This window comes from Orcinus orca, chromosome 16 (genome assembly GCF_937001465.1).
Source record: "Orcinus orca chromosome 16, mOrcOrc1.1, whole genome shotgun sequence".
NCBI classification, from domain to species: domain Eukaryota; kingdom Metazoa; phylum Chordata; class Mammalia; order Artiodactyla; family Delphinidae; genus Orcinus; species Orcinus orca.
The window spans coordinates 11,544,153-11,556,427 of record NC_064574.1 but is presented as its reverse complement, the minus strand read 5'-3'; the positions used below and the strand labels follow the sequence as shown (position 1 = coordinate 11,556,427).

The following is a 12,275-nucleotide window of genomic DNA, read 5'->3' as shown; positions in this document are numbered from 1 at the left end:
GTGATACAATTTTAATGGCGCTTTGAGAGAATTAATCTGGTTGTGTTTGGCAGGTCCCATTAAAAAAGGTCTGGAGTAAGTAGATTAAGTAGAAGAGTGGATACCAGACCTAGCCATTGTGACAATCACCTGAGGGAGCTCACACCCATTCCAGATCTACCTACTCAATCTGAAACATCTGCAAAATAGCCAGAACTTTAGGTATAAGGTAACAAGATACTGAAATGACAGCACAAGGACGGGGAGAAAAAGTTTAAGTATAAAGCCTATAGCCAACATCAAAATTTGTGTTTTCCAGTAGGACTACACTGGTTTCATGAACAAATATTTAGGTTACCTCTCAGCCACGTGTAAAGATTTTTTCCCTCATAACTTTAAACTTCTATAATAAGTAGGGTGACATAGTACAGTAAAGCTTTCCCCTGCTAGAAAAGATGGTACAATGTAGTAAGAAAGAATACAGCTCTAGAGCTGGACAGATCTGTGTTTAAATCCTTGCTCTGCCACTTACTAGCTTTGTGACTCTAAAAATCTTACTTTACTTCTGGAGGTCTGTTTCCTATGGTATAACCAGTATAACACCATTCTACTGTTCAAATGTCAGAAGGATTAAATAAGATGATGCCAATTAATACTTAAAGCAGTTATTATTATTATTACCTTAAACCAGGTCAGATACTGGAGCAATCACTCTGAAATCTATGAGTTCATACCAGGATATAATCTCTTAAAAAGCACAGACTATCATTATTCCTGAGAATCAGATGTGGTTGCCACACATCTGTTCCTGTACACATGACAATGTGCATTTATACTTACACGTAAGAGTGTTTTTTATATATTTGTGTGAGCCATTCATGTTAGAGTTAGCATACTAACTTTACAAGCTCTGTGGCACTTATAACGGTTATGCAATAGAACATTCGCAAGTACCCAAAATAAACCTAGGTGACTTAGAAATATAAAGGTGTGACCTAGAGTCTGCTCATTAAATATATATATATATTTATATAATATAAAATTTGGGTTACTCCTCTTTTAAGGCTTTCAGACTAAAAAACTAGTGCCTACAACTAGGAACTGTTATTATGGCTGCTGCTTATCCTGTTGCTTTTGAGTATTTAGATTTCAGACAAGAACCCTAGCTGTGACCACCAGAACTTCTAGAACACTAATGGAACCAACGGTTTTCAGGGTGTACTTCTCAGAGTGTGCTGAGAGACTGTAAGAGATATATACAGATGGAGGGGAAGTTGACATTTAAGGGACAATGTGAAAGCTGCCCCTTTAATCAGTTTTATATACTAGAGTTCACATAAAATTTTATTTGAAAGGGGGAAAGATACCTCACTACTTAAAAAAGGACAAAAAGGATTGAGAGCATCTCTAACATCCCAATCTAGCTTCAGGGAGACTGTGAGATGGGAAGCATTTCCCAATTTACTCCATTTTAAATAGGCATTCCAGCAAGACATACTGTGGCAGTGATTCCAACACCATGCTGCCTACATAAGAACTCCATAGGCTTAGTGCTGCTTGCTGTCAATACAGGTGAACAACCTGGCTTAAGAGAAGTGTGAAAAAGGGAAATCAATTAACGAGCAGGCCTAAGAGAACATCCAGATATGTCCATTTATAATCATTCCAGAAGCATGCTACTGGTCTTCATCTAAATGGCCTAAGACAAAAAGTAGGTTATTTTCAATCCCTTAATAAGTGTTCCATGCTGTCTCAAAACTACTCAAAATAATTTTCCCATAGTAATGGGAAATATATTTTTCTCACCATTCTTGAGCAACAAAATATGTAATTTATTTGAATCACCTTCTCACGTTTTTCTAAGCTATCTCCTAGAGTCAAGGCTTAAGCGAAAGCATTATTCTTAGAGCAGGTTTTGCCACTTGATGGCTCAATCCTTACTTTCCACAGAAGTTTTATTTATATTTTTCTGATCTCAAACCAGGATTCTAAGCACTCCCTGCATTAGGACACACCCAGTCTCAGTTCATATCTTTCACAAGAGCAAGAATTCTAATTGTTGACTTAAACGTACATTTAATAAATTCCACCACATTTCCACTAGATAGAAGTTTCTTCAGATATATCAAGTTTCAAGAGACCACTCATATAGGTCCTCAATTGTTGCCAGCTCCCATCAGAAAAGGAAAGCCTTACAGATTTTCAAGAGAAGCACAGGTTGCACAAGCTCTTAAATGGAGCATAGAGGGTTCAGAAAAAGAAAAGGCAGAGGGCAAAAGCCAGCAATTATCTGTCTAAGCAAAAATAACTGCTCAGAGGAGAGAAGGAACAAGACTGCCCTAAACCAAAACACTGGGAAAAGCAATGGACCATAAACAAACTTTCTTTTTAGATCCTTATACAGGCAACTTCAAACCTTATACAGTTGCTACTTCAACTAACTACCACCAGCACAATTCACTGGTAAAGAAGCTAGTGAAGCTAACTGCTTTAACTGCGGAGCCCACTTGGGATCCTTGGCTGTTAGCTAACATCCAAGCACAAAACATCACTAAGAAGTTATGAAGCACTCATGTGGGTCTTCATTAGCCAAACAGCTCACAGGGGCCCTATAAAAGCCTGTGTTCCAAACACAGACCTGGGAACCAGCCCAGACATATTCCATGGCTCACTTCATCACTGCACACGGTAGTGCCTTGATTTCCCTACTTGTGAAATCAGTCCTGAGAGAACTGAGAATGGTTTATGAAGTGCTTAGAAAAATGACACCAGTATTATTAATATTATAATACCATAAAGGCCAGCAAGGGGGCCTGTACACTTATAGTTCATCCTTATTAAAGACATCAACCAAGTCATATGAGAAGTAACAAACACAAACAACCCAAAGCTAAGTGACTCAAGTACAAATCTATACCCTTACTGGAAAAGAAATTAGGATGTGGAGGGATTTATTTTTAATTCTAAGAGATGGTCAATGCAGGAGTCTCTTACAGATCACGTGCATGTTTTTGAATGATAACTCAATCTTAAACTGTGGCATATGTTCAGGGCAGCCTTCCCTTGGTAATTCTATTCAAAGTCTTTTATGCTCTTCTCTTAATTTCCAAACCTTTATTTCTGGAACACTGCTAAAATTCTTGAGATATCAGGATTTCTCTCGCTGCTGTCCTGGAACTAAGCTAGGGATCAATAAAACCAAAGAGGACTGTGAGTGCATCTCAAAGAAGTCCCAAAGGCAAAGGACAGGAACACATACATGGAGATGAGAGAACCAAGCACGGAAACAGTGAAAAGAATTTTGCATTTTACACGTATTAGAACAAAAATGTGCACCCCTAAATCAAAACTCACTTTACATAGTTGGCTCACATTTTATCCTTGACTTCCTATATATACACGCATATCCCCATATAATCAAGTTGATATATATATATCCCAATCTAAGAGGCCTATTAATATGTAGAGAGCCTTCTCTTTCCAGGGAGGCAGAATGTGGATTCTCATTTAAGCCGACCTCGAAACTAGCAGATATCAAAGGTAGATCATGACCAAAACAAAGGTATAAGGGGTACTAAGACCGTAAGAGGCTGAGGGAGCACAATCATCCTTCTCCTCACTTTCTAATGGACAAGATCAGGCAAACAAACAACAACAACAAAAATGCAGTCACATGGAACTGTGGCCACTCATGCTGGGCAAAACATGGGTGGCTGTTCTTATAAAGTGTCTCAACGATCAAGGCGGAAAGTGCCAACATGTAAACAAGAAACAGCCTCTACATTCAAGATACCAATTCAGTTAATTAGTGTGGGGCTTTGGTTCATACCAGTTTCAAATGCCAAGTTTCCAAACTAACAACATAAAATGTATATGCACATCAGCCAAACATGGCATTTGCTCCAGACTTAATACCACAAGTTCTCACAAAACTAGGGGAGGAAAAAATTTTGTAAGTTCATGTGATGCTAATAACACATCAAGCTCTGTGAATCTAACTAAAATTATTTACATAGGTGAGCAACATTTTTCTTAATGTTCATGCCTCTTAGGCAAGTAGACGAAAGTTACACTCTTGTGGAAAATATTTTACCTTCTGGAAGACATAACAGACTTTATGACATTCTTTAAAAGTGAAAGTCCTTTGGAAGTCTAGGTTGAACAAGTAGCTCATTACACAACAGTACTGGGCACCTTGATATAAACTACAAATTAGGTTCTAATAAGAATTTCAAAAAAACTTTTGTAGTTTCACATCATTTTTAAAAAGTTTATCTAAGATTTAAACAGAGTAAAAAAAACTCCGACATTTGATTTTTTCTCTGCACAAATGTATTGTTTCCAAACATTATCGCCAATATTTGCACCTTTTATTTGTATTTAATGTCATTTCAACACTAAAAAAGTGAACTTTATTTTATGTATACACCCACCCAGCCATTAACAAAATCAAGGTCTACTACAACTTATGCAATTTGTTATTTATGCATGGTTCTCAAAAGAAAAAATACTACTTAAATTCTGAAGTTTTTCTTTTTTTCCCCTAAGGTAGGGATCCCTACTTGCTCCTTTATAACAAAATAGCTCTATGTTCCTTGTTAAACTGAAATTTTCACAATTAAATGTGAAGTCACAAAACGTGTACATCACCTTAAATATATTAACCACCAGATTGCTAAATATTTAACATTTCACAATTCTAAAAATTATTTTTAACATTTTCCAAAATTTATAAGCAGTTACTTTAATATATAATGTACCTAATATAATTATGCTTTCAGCAATCAAATATAAATAATAAATGTAGGCATGTATGTTAATAATAAAAATAAAAATTCATTTTTACTTGATAAAAGCCTACTGATTATTTGGGAGCAAGTACATGTTCATGGAAAGGTTTGTTCTGATCAGAGAACGTTCAAGGTTTTTAGAAGCTTAGCAACTCTTGAGACTGGGTCATCAAAATAACAATAATCAAGAACTTACTTGACACTTAGTCTGTTCAACATGGTGGCGTTTTATTTTTAATATAAATAGTATTAGAACTTTTCCTGCACTCTGGTTTAAGGAAAAAAAGAGAAATTTAAGCAAAACAAATTCACAGTGGATATGTTTAAAATCAATGACTTTCAGAATAAACAGGAACAAGGGTCTTTAGAGATTCATAGCCCAATCTCCTCTATTTCCTACACAGAGACTATAAGAGCCAAAAAGCAAAGATTTAGTTAGTTCGAAGTATAGCAGCCTCTAATAAGGCAGTGTTAGGAAATTTTCAACAAGGGCCAAGACAAAGAAGGAACTTCTACTTAAAGTTCAATTAAATAGAATACCCATTCCCCACCCTCTAGTTAATTGAGGCTTTTTAATGAACCCTCACAGTTTACCTAAATTCCAGCCTTCAAGTCCAATTGTTCGACCTTTTTTCTTTTCTTTTTTTTTGGTGGGGGGGAGAGGGAATGCCAAAATCAGGGAACATTTGAAAGTGCAGAATATATGCTTTTTAAGAGCTCACAGTAAGTTTTCCCGTAGGGGGAAAATGGCTATTACCACTAAGGACATCGGTTAACATTATATCTTACGTATAATTTGCTAAATCAAACGAAAGCACCTTCACAAACTTCACCTCCAACACACCCTCAAAGAAATGCTATTCATATTACTCATTTAAAAAGTCATATAATTCTATATCAAACACAAATTCAAGTCAAAATTATATCTACTTAATACTAAAAAGCATTTAAAGATTACAATACCCTTTAAATTATATATCTGATTCTTCTGATTACTAAACAAATTGTAAAAGCAATTAGTTAAGTCTCTAGTGGAATACCTGAACCAAGCTGCCTCCTTTTCACTCACCAAAATGTTACTTGGTAGCAAATGTCCAATGCAAATTCTCCCCTAAGGACCAACTGGTTATGTATCAAAGAATACACCAGTTCATTTTCCCATAAATTTATCTTGGTGTATCTTTATAAAATACCTGCAACAAAGTCTTAACAGTACCCTTAAGTATCAACAACCACTATCCATCTTTGGTAGCAAGTACCTGTTCATGGAAAGGCCTGTTCTGATCAGAGAATCTTTAAGGTTTCTAAATGCTTAGCAACTCTTGAGATTGGGTCATCAAAACAGCAGTAATTGAATACTTAACATATTTTATACACAAGAGTGCAGAATGCAAATGATTAAAACAATATTAGCAACTTCAAAATTTTCTCTTAAACAAGGCACAAGTCATTTCTCTGTTCAGAACCCACATCTGCAACCAGCTCTAACCCGTTCCTTGAGGAATGTGGCTAGGCTGAAATTTTGGAAGTGCTGGCTTTGGTGGTGACCAAGGAGGAAGAAGTCTCTGGCTTCCCTGTTGCTGCAGTTCCCACCCTCCAAAATGAATATACCCACCGGTGTGAATTGACAATGTGGTCCAAAGAGCAAGGCAGGAACGGAGTCCAGATCCTCAAAATGGTAGTACAGGGCATAACCACTAGGCCACCTATCAGTTCAGTACAAAAAGTACAACCCTGTGCATCATGGTGCAAAAGCTGGGGCCTAGGTTTCGCATTGTGCATCTCACACCTATGGAAATAACAAGAGGAGTAAAATCTATAGAAATCAACACACCCTATGAAAGTGGGTGCTCACAGAAGACTGGTGTCAACACTTTTGCAAAGGCGGTTGGCTACTGAGATAATGAACAGCAACCGCAAGTCCAAAGTTGGAAAGAAAGAAAACTTTACAATCAACTCTGTTGAGTCTGACAATGAAGAACTCAACATGGGCTTGATGTTTACCAACAAGGCTTTGCAAATCATGACACCCATCTACATACTTATGAAAATTGCTACCCCACTAAAATCTAACATCCCTCAAGGATTTTCAACTCTCAAAGAGCTGAAAAGGTTGGGGCCATGAAGAAGGGAAGTAATCAGCAATTCCCCCAAACCTGTTACTCTGAGGTTTTAAACTTTTCCCTTTACCATCTGACCTTGGGAAGATATGGTGACACATTCAAAGCTTAAGGTGGAAGAATTCCAGAGAAGGGGCTTTCTGTGTACCAAGGATGTGCCAAGATGATTCCTCAAGAACAAATGTGGGTTGTCTAAGGGTCAACAGTTTTGAAAAAGTAAAAAGAGAGAACTTCTAAAACGCAGGGTAAATTCTTTAAAAGAAATAAAATCACTGCTCTTGACTCACTTGATCCTTCACCATGATGTTGCTGTCAGCTCACCAACTAAGAGTGTGTGAGTGTGTCTTGCTGGGTCCATTTTCCCATGGTCTGTAGAAGGCGCTGTGAAGCACATCCTGTTCTAGCTCTGGGGCCCTTCCCCCCTCTGCAGCCTTACCCAGTGCAGGGAATGCGCCCCCTACTGACTCCAACACTCATCGCCTTTAGCCGACTTGGCTGCGGTGCATTTTGGGTGGGGGCTGGTATTTTCTTCAAGGCCATAAACCAGAAGCAACAATGCGGATTTATAAGGAAACTGTATCAAGCTACCCAGGAGTTTTTTGTTTTTTCCCCATTCTTAAGGTTCAAGACACTGGCACAAGAAGCATCAGGGAAAGAGATTGGGTGTGTGGGGATGGACAGCATCAAAATGGCAAACACAGGAAACAGTTTGGTTCTTTTCCCTCCTAAGCCTTTGTCTGAGAAATGGGGTTATGGCAAGAACTGTCCAGAGGAATTGGGAAGGCAAGAACATCAAGAAGACTCAGTGTGGGTATGTGTGTGGCTGAAAAGACTATTAGACCTTAGCGCCTGGTCTTGGGCAGAAGAGGAAGAGAAGCAATCGCGCCTTTTCCAGCAGACAGGCATCCAGGTTTGGGGGGAGGGGAAGGCAGGCAGGCAGCCCAGAGAAAAGAAGAGGTGAATAAAAGGGTGCTCAAAGAACTACTCCCCATTCATTGCACACACACACACAAAAAGAAAAAAGAAAAAAATCTTTCGCAGCTTTCTGGATTTCCATTTTTTACCATCTTACTGCAAAGTTGGGGCTCAGAATGCTCGCAAGAGGTCGTGCTGACCAGGCAGCTGCGATTGAGAAAAGGGGGTGGTGGAGGACTCCGTGGTCAGGATAGGAGGGGAGCTGGCTTGTTGGGGAGGAAGGATTGCACAGGGGAGGCAAAGACTTTCACTCCGTGCCATGCATGCTCCCCGCCCCCCAATCTATTCCCCCCCTCCCCCGACTAAAGGTGGGTAGACCTGGCAGAAGGCTCGTCCCAGGGATTGGGGGTGTGCGTGGGGGGCTCATTTTGGGCGGGGGGCGGGAGTAGTTCCAGGGATGGAAGAAGCTCGATTCTTGCTGGGGGCGGGGTGGAGAGAGATGCCACTAGCCGCAAAAGCTCCGGCGGCCAGGGCGGCTGCTGGCCTCCGCGGGCTCACGGGGCGGGGAAGGGGGCTCGGGCTGCAGGAGGAGGCGCCCGGACCGCGGAGCAAGAGCCCGGGTAGCGGTCCGCGCCGGGGCGGGCGCTCCGTCAGCACCGGAGTATGCAAAGGAGCGTGTGCGGCCGGAGGGCTGGCGGTTTCAACAATAACGCGCCCGCGGGGCCGGCCGTGGGTCCGCGCGCGGCGGTCGCCGGGCTTACCTTGACTCGGCCTCGAGGCGCGCGCGGGGCCGGCGTGCTCGGGGGCCGGGCGGCGGCGGCGGCGGCGGCGGGCGGATGGCGGCGGCACGGCGCTGGCGGCGGCGAGGGCGCGCCCGGGGCCTCGTCGCGCTCCGGCTCGGCGGCCTCGGCGGGGTCCGGCTCGCGCCGCGGCCGCGGCTGCTGCCGGGGGGCGCGGCGGGCGCAGCAGAGCGGCGGGCGGCGGCGGCGGCGCGAGCGGCTCCCTCCAGTCCCCGCGCGGGCGGCGGCGGCAGCGTCGTCGAGCGGTGCAGACAAAGGAGGGGCGGAGGGAGGAGACGGAGGGTGTGGGAGAGGCGGCTTCACCGGCGCGGGCAGGCGGGCGGCGACGGCCGCGCTCCTCTCACTCCTCAGCAGCGGGGACCGAGAGAGGGAGCTGTGTCTGAGGAGACGCCAAAATCCCCCTTAGCGCTGCCCGCGGGAGGGGGAGGGGGCACAAGATGGCGGCGGCCGGGGGGGCGGGAGTTCAGTTCATGGATCCCGGCGGGCGGCGGAGGGGAGACCGGGCCGGCGGAGGCGGCGGCAGCAACGGGCGGGGGAGGGGGGGCTGATCCCGCGTCTCCCCTCAGCAGACAATACAAGCGCCTCGGAGCGAGTCCCCGAACCTGCCCTAGCCAAAATGGCGGCCGAGAAAGAGCGGAAGTGACGTAAGTATCTCATTAGCATAAGAGGACTCATTGTCCAGCTAACTAAGGGGGGCAGTGGGGGACAGTACCCTTCCCCCCCATAGACAACTCTTACTCCCACCTGTGTTTGCTCCTAACTTTTTCTGAGGGAGGGTGGCATCAGCACCCCCACCCCCACCTAAGGGACATTATATAATCCCCACTGAGGGGGAGCTCTCGCGAGAACCAAGAGGATTTGCCATTGACCCACTAGGAGGCGCCGCGGATAATGGCCGCAGTGCGCCTCCATGGCCCGTGTGCACGGCGGGCGCCTTCCTCTGGCCACAGCGCCGGCGGCGGAGGCACAAGCAGAGGGCCGCAGCACGCGCTGCACTCAGTCAGGTGGCCGCGCTGGGGATCCTTGCGCGGGCCCAGCTGGGCCTGGACTACATCTGGTGGGAGGGGGCGTGCGCGCAGCCCCGCGGCTCCACGTGCTGGGAAGCCCGCGCTCTCGGGCTGGGCAGCAGCCGGAAGGGCAGACACACCTGGCCGGTCATGCCCGACACCTCCTGCTTTAAATGAGGTGTGAGGGCCTCGTGCTTCACACACCCACTTGAGATGAGACCCAACCCCATGGATGCTTGACCCCTTGCGGGTGAGGTGCGCTATTCAGTGGACAGGCCTGCGTTTTACAGAAGGCCGGCTGTTGCCCTGGGACTGGACATTCTTCCGAATCAGTGATGGACTCTTCTCTTTGGCCTGAAGAAAACAAGTGGGATCCCTAGCGTTTGAGGCCACTGGGCTGGTGAAGCCCAAGGATGTGAAATGATGTTGCCAGTGGGCCTCCACAAGATCCTTAAAAACCAGACTGTAGTCCCAAGCCTTTTAGTGCTCCCACAATTTGCACAGCATAGGACACAACGTGGGCCTTTGTAAATTTAGGTCAACCCCAACCAACACATTGTGTTCTCAACATTCTTGAATCCACCTTTTATAGTTGAGTGCATATGAGTGTCTATCACTGGCTAGACATACTTAAAAGTAATAAATGTCAATTGTGAAGGATTAACCAAACCTGTTAAGATGTGCTCTGTACATCTTACACTTATCTTTTGCTGTTTCTCTAAATTTCATGTTAAAATAGTTTCAAACCATACGTAACATCCACAAAGAATCTTACTTTACTGAAAACAGAACAAACTGTGGTTACATATAGCTCAATGTCTAAGGCTTCAGTTAGCAGGTTTAACAAGCTGTTTCATCCAACACAGTATTCCGTTAATTTCTGAAATTGTGATAAACTATATCTTTAAAAGCCAAATCAGTATTTCAAGGGAAAACAGCTGAAAAAAGTTGTAAAAAGGAGGAGGGGACCCAAAACATTCAATTTAGAGAAACAAAGATGAAGAAGCTAATTCCATGTTGCAGAAGACAGGCAAGAACTAATATGAAATAAGCAAAATAATTTTAAATTTAGTTTTCCTTAGATATACTTAGATTTCATACAGAGATAATACCAATACAAAGGGAGAACATCTGGATTTCATCCTTGGCCCCATTTACAAAGTAAAAAGGGATGCTGGATTCACATGTAAATGTTTAAAAAGATTTTACAGTGTTTAAGTCACCAGATTTACTACAAAAATCTATCTAAATAGTCCAGATTCTTTTCTAAATAACTTCCAAATGGTGAAAGTTTTCACTGCTCAAATAATTTACTGTAAATAATGATAGTGTTGTAATGATTGTGGGAATAAGAACCAAAAGACTAAACAAAGGCAAAAGGTACCTACCCTAGTGAGGTCTGAGAAGACAGTATTTTATAGTGGGCTCTCTGAGGTGGTTATTTAATCTCTGCTCCACAGAGTTGACAATGAAAATTTAACTTTGGGCTCAGACGAGAAAGAATCTAAACACTCAAAAAAAATTATTTTACATCAGTGGTAATAAATTTTCTAGTTGTTAGTAGTGATGAGAGAAGTCACTTCCCCAAGGAAGAGGGGTCCATGGTGGGCCAGCTGTTCAGCTCTGCATAAAAGGGAAACAGAACAGTAGAGGCCCTTATTGGAATGTGTCCTATGGATTCAACTATGAGAATTGGTAATGTTCAAAACGACACCAAAGGTTTTATACTCTGATATTCATTTCTGGTAGGATCTGTTAGAAATGCAAATGGAAAAATCAGACTTGAAGTTTCTTCAGCAGCCAAATTAAGCCAGGAAAATGCAGTAGTAGGAATACTGTTCACTGAATCTGCTTATTAAATGACTTAGAGACGCCCCTTCCTTTTACTTGCTAAGGAAAGTCAATTTGATCTTAAGCTTATTTGCTCAAAGTATGCCTTACTCAAAATTTTAAAAGACACTGCGTGATCTAAAAGCTGTGCTATACTTGGAAATTAATCTTTTTTGCAATACCCACTTAAGGTGGGTAAATAGAATATTTCTGAGGGCTTTACTGAACATTTCAACTGGCAGAACAGTTTTCTCAACAGAAGAGCTACAGGGGATTTAGTCACGTTACTAAAGATGTATGCTTTGTTAAGGGTCCTGAAATAACATGAAAAATATTTTGAGGAAAAAAACATAGTTGTTTAAAAATTACTACAGCTGGGAATTCCCTGGTGGTCCGGTGGTTAGGACTCGGCGCTTTTACTGCTGGGGGCCCCGGTTCAACCCTAGTTGGGGAACTAGGATCCCACAAGCTGCACAGCACAGCCAAAAAAAAAACCCAAAAAGGTGGGGGGGGGCCAGAGGTGTGTATTTCTTTTTTAGTTCATATAGAAACAGCCATGTATCATATGTGTATTTCATGAATATAATTAGCACTCCTCTTACTTCTGACATGTATTAGGTATGAATCCAGAGCTATGAATACAGTTTTTGTTTGTTTGGTTGGTTTTTTTTGCAGTACGCGGGCCTCTCACTGTTGTGGCCTCTCCCGTTGCGGAGCACAGGCTCCGGACACGCAGGCTCAGCAGCCATGGCTCATGGGCCTAGCCGCTCCGCGGCACGTGGGATCTTCCCGGACCAGGGCACGAACCCGTGTCCCCTAGCATCGACAGGCGGA

General features: G+C 43.3%; 2 protein-coding genes across 3 annotated transcripts in view; one reads left to right on the top strand and one right to left on the bottom strand.

Moving 5' to 3' along the window:
* The window catches only part of ADNP (activity dependent neuroprotector homeobox), a 30,161-nt gene extending 21,465 nt beyond the window's left edge, over positions 1-8,696 (bottom strand). Inside the window, exons 1-2 of one of the 2 annotated variants that reach the window (XM_049700150.1) lie at positions 8,566-8,696; positions 6,385-6,558 (exon numbers count right to left, since the gene is read on the bottom strand). The gene's annotated coding sequence lies outside the window, so the exon portion shown is untranslated. The remainder of the gene's footprint in view (positions 1-6,384; positions 6,559-8,565) is intronic. The other variant, XM_049700151.1, reaches the window with a different exon arrangement.
* On the top strand, positions 8,468-11,943 carry LOC117197798 (spidroin-1-like). Its single transcript, XM_049699180.1, has 3 exons — positions 8,468-8,849; positions 9,174-9,248; positions 9,902-11,943. Exons 1-2 carry the CDS (start codon positions 8,468-8,470, stop codon positions 9,245-9,247), a joined length of 456 nt encoding a protein of 151 aa, XP_049555137.1. The 3' UTR covers position 9,248; positions 9,902-11,943.
* Positions 11,944-12,275: the final 332 nt, after the last annotated feature.